General features: G+C 41.1%; 1 protein-coding gene across 2 annotated transcripts; it reads right to left on the minus strand.

Moving 5' to 3' along the window:
• Nucleotides 1-2,032: 2,032 nt before the first annotated feature.
• On the minus strand, nucleotides 2,033-10,786 carry LOC105925424 (C1q and TNF related 7). 2 transcript variants are annotated; one of them, XM_021315756.2, is made up of 3 exons: nucleotides 10,474-10,786; nucleotides 7,067-7,303; nucleotides 2,033-2,935 (listed from the first exon to the last, which is right to left on the minus strand). In XM_021315756.2, the coding sequence occupies exons 2-3, from the start codon at nucleotides 7,293-7,295 to the stop codon at nucleotides 2,307-2,309; spliced, it is 858 nt and encodes a 285-aa protein (XP_021171431.2). In that variant the 5' UTR covers nucleotides 7,296-7,303; nucleotides 10,474-10,786; the 3' UTR covers nucleotides 2,033-2,306. The 2 variants fall into 2 exon arrangements, with proteins under 2 accessions (XP_021171431.2, XP_012716729.3); XM_012861275.3 differs by having other exon boundaries at nucleotides 10,467-10,786.
• Between the last annotated feature and the right edge of the window lie 248 nt (nucleotides 10,787-11,034).

An 11,034-nucleotide genomic window follows, 5' to 3' on the forward strand; every position in this document is an offset into this window, starting at 1 on the left:
ATCAGTCTGACCAATTAGTTATGAAACTATTTCCCTCGGTGGCCCGGCATTTTTCTACAGAGTTGTCTTAGAGTGAGTGCATCACACGTGAGGGTAACCATTACTTAAACTACACACCAGTGTAGATGAACAATTTATGTCTTTGATTATTAAAATCTCTGTGTACTTTAAGCTTTAACCAAGGTAACAGTTAGACAATAAACAAACATTAATCTGGGTCAATTTACCACTTGGACAATGCAAAAAAATTACTAAAGGGGCAAAAGATAGAAAGTAAAGATCACAGAACATGATTATATATGTGAAACCTGCTTTAAATTACTGCTGATGGTCAGTTATGTCCAAAGTATGCATAGTACAGGGCTTTTTGTTCCTCCATTAAGGTCTCCACATAGCACCTATATCTGAGGGATAATCCTTTAAGATCAGCATATGTTAATAGAAACACAAGAGACAATATCACAGATGGACGTAATTCAACGATACAAAAACTGCACTGAATTTTCTCCTATCATCGATGATACACTTGGCTCTGCTTTCAGTGTTTAACCCTGTCTCTCCCAGACATAGCGGTTGGCTGAGCGTTTACCACGACTAACTGTATGCGCTCTCTTTTATGCTGGCTGTTGCAGATCTTATCAGCTTACCGGGGTTTCTCTCATAGATCTAGTACTAGTAGTGCCATTAGCTTTTTACATTTCTCTCACGTAGAAATTACTCCTGGATCAGTGCTTCTGTGTTCTTTTTGTGTGTCTTCTTAAACACCCAGTCAGTCCTGGCAGATGGCAGTTCACGCTGAGCCTGGTGCTGCTGGGGTTGTGTTCCTTTTAAAGCAGAGTTTGCCTCTCCACTGTCGCTACACGCCTGCTCGGTATGAAGCATCGCTGCTTAGTCAAGCACACGATGTAAGTGACTGTCCACTGTCACTACATACTCTTCCAGGAGGAGTGAATGCTGACTCAATGCAATCTGCTGGGTTTCCTAAGATAGAAAACATTTAAACCAATTTGAATAACAAACTGAACTTAACTGTGTTGTTTGATAACCAGGATTCGTTTGGAACATATAAGTACCGTCCTTTACTTGGGATCTTGTCTGAATAATCAGACTGAATTGATTCCTTAATTTGCATACTGCCTTCAGATGATGTGTTGTGAATTGTTGCTGTATAAATAAACAGAATTTAATTTATCTGCTTCAGGACCTGGACAACTCGCTGTAATCGACAGAACCATTAGTTATTCTCCATTAGTGGAAAATTCTAAAGGAGAATGTCTGGCTACAATTCATAACCTTAAACTCAAGTACATGACCTGAAGAGCATCTGGATGTAAACCTCTAAATAGCAAAAACAAAAACAACAACCAACAGTTATAAAATAAAGGTTTTAGAGTGGTCTAGTCAAAGTCTGGACTTAAATCTCATTAAATTGCTGTGGCATGAACAGACCATTCTCGAGAAGCCTCTCGACACAACCAGTTTCAGGTAAATTATTATTTCAGATCGAACCAGGTTGATTTGGAAAGCTTTTCTCCCTTCATGAAATTCTAAATTAAAAACAACATTTGAACTTACCTAGACTATCTCAGTCTGATATTAAAAGTTATTTGACAATCTGAAACGTTTGAATTTGACAAAATAGTGAAAACAGAAGAAAATCTGTGAGGGGGAAAGGGCATTCATTTTCACATGAATTCTACATATCGACAATAAATAAGTTGCGTGTCATATTTTGTTTGCAAAACTTGGTTTGCTTAGTCAGTTCATGTAATTTGGCAGCTACAGACATGTTAAAATTAACTGCTACAAATATAAGGCATTTTACGTGTTAAAATAAATTCAGAGCCTGTTACTGTTCAGAGATCTTAATTTAGGAGCTTTAACTCTGTACCAGGCGGCCATTTTAGAACTTCACAACTTTAACGTAGAAAATATGCAAAATAAATATACACAAATTTATAATAATACAATCTCCATGCAAATAGGATATTTTCAAGGACGATCTCAGCAAAGTAAACAATAACCGCTACTATAATATCTGTCCAATTTTATTGTTTCTTTCTTGCCAAAGGGTTTGACACACATTTCAATTTAGAATGCTTTCTTTTCCTGAACAAATTATCTATCCAAATATTTTTTTTTCACCAGGAACAAATAAATCACTTCATCAAATACATGAATATTTTCTATACCTCTAGCAGTACAAACATGTGAACAAAAAAGTAGTGTGTTCATATAAAAGCTTTTCTGACTGAGTGAAAACACCAGTAACAAACAGTCTGGGGTCCTGCTCTGTTCTTCAGGCTCTATGCGTAGTCGGCTGCCAGTGTGTCAAAGTAGTTTGTGTCTGCATAGAGCAGGAATCCAGAGAAGAGGCTGTCGGCCCAGCTGGGGTCTGTGAATAAGCCGTTCTGATCGCTGTAGAAGATCTCCATCCACACCTCATCCTCAGGGTTCAGGAACATGACAGTGGAGCCCGACGCCACGTCGTGGTTTCCTGTGTTGGCATCAAAGGTTTTGATGCGGTACTGGCCGTTCTGCACCAGACTAATAGCCAGGTGTTTGTTGGCCAGTGTGATGTCATAGGAGAAATAATAAACGCCCGGGTATGCGCAGATGAATTTGCCCGTCTGCGGGTTGTAGTGTCCCCCTTCGTTAAAGAGGACCTTGTTGAACTTGATGGGGGTCTTCTCTGTAGGGTAGCTGCTGGTGATTCCCACCGAGAAGGCGGACTTGGGCACCAGGCTGCCGCATTTGCAGATTCCCGCAGTCCCACGGGGTCCTCGTCCACCCTTGTCCCCCTTATCTCCATCGCGGCCTGGAGGCCCAGGGGGCCCCTCACCTCCGTTGTCTCCTGCGGGGCCTCGTTTGCCAGCAGGGCCACGTTCACCTCGCTCTCCAATTTTACCTGTTGGTCCAACTCTGCCCTTTACCCCTAAAACAGAAGCATTAGAGTCACACGTGAGTCATGCAGTGTTACGGCGCTGTGGAAAGGTGCGGTCCCCATTTTGTGACATTACAACCACAATGTATTCTCTCTGGGTTCTATATGACTGATCAACACACAACTGTCAAATAAAACGATACAACATACTCAAAATGTTTCACAAACAGCAGCCTGAAATGTGTGGCATGCATTTGTATTCAGTCCCTTCCACTCAATACCTTGTAGGACCACTATGTCTTTCAGAGTAACTCTCTACCAGCTTTGCTCATGAAGAGATTGAGGGGTTGGCCCATCCCTCTGTGCAAAATAGCTCACAGATAGCAATTTTCAAGTCAGTCACAGATTCTTAATTAGATTTGAACCTGGCCTGTGATTAGACCTCTCTAACACACAGGGATGCTTTGGCCTGAGCCTCCTTTCTCTGGCCATGTATGTTGGGTTGCTGTCGTACTGGAAGGTGAACCTCAGCCCCTTCTGTACTTGTATTTAACTAAATCCCCCCACCATCATGGACATCACCTCAAGGTGGAAATCCACTCTGTCCACCTCACCCATCCCTACTATGCTGTTTTTTAATAACTGCACTGTGTCTTTTCTTCTTACATTGTATATTTGCTCTTTGCTGCTGCTACGCCTGAATTTCCGCCACATTAGACCATAAAGGTATTTTCTATTCTCTTTATATTCTGTTCTAAAGAAAAAAAACATCACCATAGCATGATACTACCACCACCATATTTCACTGTTCACTGGCATGTTGGTTTTGCTACATGCGTTCTTCTACATACTTGCTGTGTCGCCTACTGGATCTGTTTTTGCAAACTGCAGGTGGAGCATTATACGAGTCTCTTTAAGTTATGTCTTTCTTTTATGTTTTGTTGCGTGCATGGCTGATACAGCCATACTCAATATTATTGAAAAAGTTAATTTATTTCAACTCAATTCACTAAGGGAGACACATTATATACAATGGCTTACAAAAGTATTCGTACCCCTTAAACTTTTCCAAATTTTGACCACAATCATAAATGTATTTTTGGAATCTCGTGTGAAAGACCAACACAAAAGGTATACAACCGTTAAGTAGAAAGAAAATATACATGATTGAAAACAATTTTTAGAAATAAAAAACTTAAAAGTGCGTTGTGCAAAAGTATTCAGCCCCCCTTTCTCTAAACGTAACCAATTGCCTTCAGACGTTGCCTGATGATCGCTAATAACTGAATAGAGTCTAGCTGTGTGTGATCTAATCTCAGTACAAATACAGCTGCTCTGTGACAGCCTCAGAGGTTGGTTTAGAGAATACTGAGGAGCTAACAGCACCACAAAGTCCAAGGAACACACCAGACAGGTCAGGGATAAAGTTGTGGAGAAGTTTAAAGCAGGTTGAGGCTGTAAAAAGATTTCCCAGGCTTTGAACATCTCATAGAGCACTGTTCAATCCATCATCCAGAAATGGAAAGAGTATGGCACACACTGTAAACCTACCAAAACAAGACTGTCCACCTAAACTTACAGGCCGAACAAGGAGAGCACTGATCAGAGCCAAGAGGCCCATGGTGACTCTGGAGGAACTGCAAAGGTCCGCTGCTCAGGTGGGGTAATCTATTAGTAGTGCACAAATAGGGTCTTTAAAGAAGAGTGGCAATGAAGTCATTGTTATAAAAAACCATAAGAATGGTTTGCAGTTTGCCAGAAGTCATGTTGGGGACACAGCATACATGGAGGAAGGCGTTTTGCTCAGATGAGACCAAAAATGTAACTTTCTAGCCAAAATGCAAAACTTTATGTGTGCCAGAGAACTAACACTGCACATCACTCTGAAGACACCATCCCCACTGTCAGATATGGTGGTGGCAGCATCATGCTCTGGGGTGCTTCTCTTCAGCATGGACAGGAAAGATGGTCAGAGATGATGATGGATGGAGCCAAGTACAGGAAAATCTTGGAAGAAAACCTGTTGGTCTGCAAAAGACTTGAGACCGGGACAGAGGTTCACTTTCCAGCAGGACAACAACCCTGGATATAAAGCGGATGGTTTAAAACAAAACATATTCATGTGTTAGAGTGGCCCAGTCAAAGTCCAGACCTAAACCCAATCCAGAATCTGTGGCAAGATCTGAAAACTGCTGTTCACAAACGTTCTCCATCTAATCTAACTGAGCTTGAGCTGTTTTGCAAAGAAGGATGGGCAAAAAACTAGACGTGCAAAGCTGGTGGAGACATACCCTAAAAGACTTTCAGCTGGAATTGCAGCAAAAAGGTGATTCCACAAAGTAGTGACTTAGGGAGGCTGATGACTTTTGCACAATGCCCTTTTCAGTTTTTTATTTGTAAGAAAAAAAAGGAAGTCATGTATAGTTTTCTTTCTACTTCAGGATTGTATACCACTTTGTGGTGGTCTTTCACGTGAAAGTCCAAGAAAATATATTTGTTTGTGGTTGTAATGTGACAATATGTGGAAAAGTTCAAGGGGTATGAATACTTTTGCAATCTACTCTCCATTAACACAGACTGATGATGTTTTAGAGTCTTTAAAAATAATTTCTCATGCAGAAATGGGGCCTTGATAAAAAGTATGCTTAGTGCTAGCCTTGTTTTTTTTTCAAAAGGTACTTTAATTCTGACAAACAAGCCTCTTAGAAATGCATATTCCAATTTATTGAATATGACTAATCAATGTCCTGTTCGCAGATTTTCCACCCTGACCTGTGGATCTCTGCAACTCCTCCAGATACCAGTGTTTATGATGGCTATCTTGAGCCAGAACTTTCTGGTAAAAGAGATTTAGAATCTCCACGAAGGCTTCCTGGTTACATTTTTGCTTGTGAAATGTGCAATTATGCATTACTTTTGTGTTGACCTATGTTGTCCTGAAATCTTAATAGAAATACTCTACACTTTGTGGTTGTAATGTAGCAAAATGTGCAACATTCGAAGGTCATGAAGGCTTTTTCCGGGTACTGTACTGATGTACTGATTCCTTATTTTGTTGTCCTTCCATTACATGATTCAGTTTCAGCTCCACACCCGCTCCATGCATTAGGTCACCCCTGGAATGAAGCCACTTTGACATTTGAGCAGCACCCCAGATTTGGCTGGATTCCTCCAAGCTATCCCATACCCAATCACCGCCATCCAGAGTAAATACCCTAAAGCGTGGAAACACCTTATGTCTGAGCAGGCTCACTGGGCCGGAAGGCTTAGACAGAAATTCCTGTTTTCACGCATAATGGAGAACATAAACGTGTGACTTTTTTTCCCCTTTCTTTTTTATCGCTGACAGATTTGTTGTGGTAAAGATTTCATAGGTGTTGACAGGTCAGAATTTCATTTTGGTGAGACAAACAGGATCTGGGTTTCATAACTAAATTAGAGCCTTGATGAAAGGATTACAGTCAGAGCATTCTTAAAGGGGAAAAGAAAACGGGTTTTGACTTTTACAGAATCAAATTTAATTTGCATGATTTGCTAAATAAGCTCCCACCCATTCACATGCAAATAGCCTGACATGTTTGAAAGGAACTATTTCCACTTGCGTCTCTAGAGGGGAAGCGTTGTAATATCTTGCAAAATCATATTAAGCCCATTGTTTTTAACCGCCTGCAACATGTCGCTATAAACAGTACAGTTTATACAGGATGCAATTACTGGGCTTGGTATTGCTGGTACATGCCTTCAAACTGCACCGCATGTTTTAACAACTACCCATAACTAGGCCTAGGTTGGCGTCATCCATGTTCAAACTGATGGCAATTATAAAAATACAGAAAGAGTTTGGCTGATTGGGAAGGGCTGCTAGTCAGGAAAGGTCTGTTCCTCCCAATGGAAACCACAGGAGCACAATTCACGTTTGCAAAGTAGTTTTTGTTAATGATTGAATTCATGGGATTTAGCAAATACCTGTCTTTTACTTTGCCAGGTTTTATCCTGTTGCACACAGGATGCTGATGTTTCTTCAAAAGCACCAACTGACTAATGTGATTTCTGTCTGTTTTTTCACAACCTACCTTATGAGGTTATCTGTAACATTATGATGGTTTATGGTGTTAAACTTCTTTTAACATTTCTAATTCATGTGTTCGAATTAAAGAGTTTACTCATTCGTTCACATTATACCTGTATCTCCCTTTTCTCCCTTTTCCCCCTTTCTGCCATCTCTGCCGTCTCTTCCTGGAATGCCGACGTTCCCATCTACTCCCGGGGGCCCGCCGGGACCTGGTTTGCCGGGCGGGCCCTGTGGCCCGGGGACACTGCAGACCAATCGAGGCGCTCCTTTAAGCTTGGCCTCGAGCAGCTGCCCAGTGACGCAGTGACACAGATAGATCGCTCCCATCAATGCCCACATCTTCAAATCTGCAGAAGCAAACGGCTTAGGTCAGGACAGTGTGAGTTTCATGTGCAGGTATATGTCTAATGCCTTATAAAAGCATTGATACCCCTGAACTTTTTCAGATTTTAGGTGATGGACTGACACAAAGTAGTGCATTGTTTTAAATTGAAATGAACACCATACACGGTTTTTATTGTTGCGTGCCTTTATATTTAGGCCTCGAGTCAATACTGTGTCGAACCATCTTAAGCTGTATTTACTGCTGCAGGTGTTTTGGAGTTTCTCTGCCAGTTTTGTACATCTAGAGCAGAAGGGTTACCAATCTCTTGAAACTGAGAGCTTCTTCACCGGTACTGTGTCAGGTGAAGGACTACCAGGGCTGAACGTTGTAAAATAAACACTTTTTAATGCATTTTTATAATGTCATTTATAAATCTATATAAATGCAAGTGTGCTTAAACAGGGAAATCAACAGAATCAAATAACAGCTTAAATGCAGCTTACCGGTGGTTTTTGCCATTTTAGAACAAGCTTGTGGGCACCTCATTTGGTCTTTGGGGTCTAGAGACTGAAGTGATTGCCCATCCTACTTTACAAAGGATGTTAAGTTTAGTTAAATTAGAAGAAGAACATCTAGCATCATCAATTTTCATGTCTTGACAAAAATTCTCAATTGGATCAAGGTCTGGGCTTTGACTGGGCCCTTTTAACACATGAACATGCTTTATGCCAAACCAGCTCTATTTTTGGTCCCTGTCCTGCTGGAAGTTGAGTCTCTGCCCCCAGCTCAACTACTGAATAAAAGCATCCCCAATGTTCGATCACAACATTCAAATGTGTTGATGATCATTGTTCAAAATGCAGCCATGCATTTTGAACTCATAATATTTGCATGTAGCCCAAAAAGTTTAGTTCTGGTCTCATTTGGCTAGAACACCTTCTTTCATATATTTGGCTTATGGCAAATTAATAGCTTATTTATTTTTATGGCTCTCTTCTTACAACTTTTCCATCACGTTTATGGAGTGCACTGTGGAACTCTACACATACATTTTTTTCACCTGACCTTCTGGTGTTTCCTTGGTCTTTATGATGTAGTTTATTCACTTATGTTGTCTAACAAACCACAGAGGCCTTCACAGAACAGCTGGATTTATACTGGGATGAATTCACACACTGTCATGAACCAAAGGTGTTCAGGTTTTGGTTGTTTTTTTGTTGTTTGTGTTTTTTACAGTTTACATGTTGTTTATTATGTTCTATGGGACTTGCAAACTCAGTTTTTTATTTTACCATTAGGCTTTTGCCATACTAGTTTATTTCTTTGTGTTTACTTTATTTATTCCTTTGTTCTGTCTTTGTACATTTTAATTTATTGGATCTCAATTAGTCTTTTCCTCTTGGTTTAATAGTTTCTTTGTGTCTTAGTACAGCTCCATTTGCGTTAATTAGTCTCTCTCCCTCAGCCTCCTTGCTTTCCTTCTGTCTCAGCCGCTCCACATTATCCCCTGGTCAACTTGAACCGGCATTCAGTTTCATTCTCCACTTTTCCCTCAGTACATAAGCTTACTGGTTGGGACCCTCCCATTATACTGCCCGTTATTCTGTCTGTGCTCCACATTCGGTTTTCCTTGTACTGTTTCTGTAAGCATTTGATTAATTATCAAAAAGTTTGTTATGCTCATCCCATGTTACGCTCTGCACTTTGGTTTTACTCCAAACCCACACATCAAGACACACACAGGTTGAGTCCGTTGACTAAATAGATGACTCCTGAAGGCTTCTGTTGGATTGGCTGCCCTCGGTTTCATTTAGGGGGTTCAGCGTAAGAAGGGGTTGGAACTAAAAAAAAGACATGACCTTTGAATTTGTAAAGAAATTCGAAAACAATAAATCTCTTTCTTAACTGCTGACGATGCCCTTCTTTGGGTGTGTCTGTATTATAAAACTCTGATAAAAAAAACATTGAAGTTTGTGGCTGCAATGGACACAGAGTGGACAAGTGGTGTTTAAATAAGATTGTAAGGCACAGCATATGTTTGTCTAAAATGCTTTGTGTTTACAGATGATTAGAGAAAGTGTCGTCTCAGACTTGTTATCATGGTGGCAGGTAGCGGCAAAAGCCCATGACATGCTCTATTTATCATTGTTAAAGGGAGCATGAGGCCAGATGTGATGTTGTAATCAGGGACAGCTAATATCTGTTCCAAATACTTCTTAACCAGCCACAGGATTACATGGGAGAGACGTCAAAACAGAAATCTTTAGCTCTGTTCCAAGTCTTCTTTTGCCAACACATTCTCCAGCTATGACATAACATGTGGAGCGACTTCTGTCAGGGGATCGTGAACATGAAGCAATGGCGCTTCATTACATACATGCAACCTCATTTCCCACAGAAGAAGACTGAGACGCAGCTTGGGATGTCTTTCCGAAAGGAGCGATGCGGTCAGATCGGCTCCTATTCTAGGAGCAATCAAGATAAACATTCCATACTTATTACTCTATATGGATGTATACAGAGAAACAATACTTTCCTGTGAGAAGCGTTTCGGCCGCTTGGCGCAAGAGATTTACAGATATGATGGATGCACATGCTTTTTCTTGGCAGATTTGCCAACGTGGGTGTGAGAATGCGAGCGGTGCATCTGCTGTTTATCTCTGGTCAGTGGAACATTCGGGTCAGGCCTGCAGAGGAGTATTATTCCCTTTGCAGTCTTCAAACAGACAACGAGCTGTTTCTCTGTCCCATTACACATCGGCTTTATCCGTCAGCAGCAAAGACAAATCCTATTAAATTAACTTGTAAATAGTAGGGGGACAAGCACTTTGTTGTCCCTTTGGAGGTCGGATCTGAAGATAGAAGTGAGTGTTTGTAACAACACATAGATGTCAGCACTTTGATGGCCTGTTTGTAATTGTTGAAAGGAGATATCAGCTGTCCCTGATTCCAGATGGAGGAAAAGTTTAAAGGCAAGAACAGACAAGAAATTGCTTTACTGTGCATCAGACACATTTTCCATGCAGCGATTTCCAGTTGCAATTCAACGCGTGCTGATTATATTCCAACATCATCTTTTCTGCACATGTACAGAAGGTTCATGCGCTGTTCATCCTTCAAAAATGAAACACGGTCCCGTCAGAGCCAACAGACAGTGCAGACGCATGCGTTCTAAGTATTCTTACCCCTTACTTTACAGCTCTGCATCTGTGCTGCCGACTGATGTCCCCACGTTAGAACGTCTCCGTCCCTTGTTTGGTCAACCACAACCAAAGCCCTCGCAGAACATGTTCCTGTCACACGTTTGGCGTGCAGAACTCTTTGCTCTGCTGCAGACGACGGCTCACGGCGCATCCAACTTCCCCCCTCCTCCTCTTCCTCCCTGATCCACTCCCTGTTCTCTCTGCTCTACAAACTTCCCAAGGCAAACAGCTCCGATCAAGTCAAGCCCAGAGAGCGCATGTGGAATCAAGTCCATGGTGTAGTGGAAGAAGGCTGGCAGGACGCATGTGAGAGTCGTAGTGTTAGAGGTCAGATGGGTAGATGCTGGAGAACAAAGTTAGAGCTAGAAAAGTGTTTGTAACTTGTTGACCTCAGTGTGGATCCTTTTTGCAATTTTGATATTTACCACAAGATGTCAGCAAATAGTATCATTATCTGTTACATGGAAACCTTTGCTCTATGTATATTAAAAATATTACCACCATAAAAGGGAATTCTTTTTAAAATCAGGCATTTTAGTATAATAACATT

The sequence above is a fragment of the Fundulus heteroclitus genome, chromosome 9 (genome assembly GCF_011125445.2).
Source record: "Fundulus heteroclitus isolate FHET01 chromosome 9, MU-UCD_Fhet_4.1, whole genome shotgun sequence".
In the NCBI taxonomy this organism is placed as follows: domain Eukaryota; kingdom Metazoa; phylum Chordata; class Actinopteri; order Cyprinodontiformes; family Fundulidae; genus Fundulus; species Fundulus heteroclitus.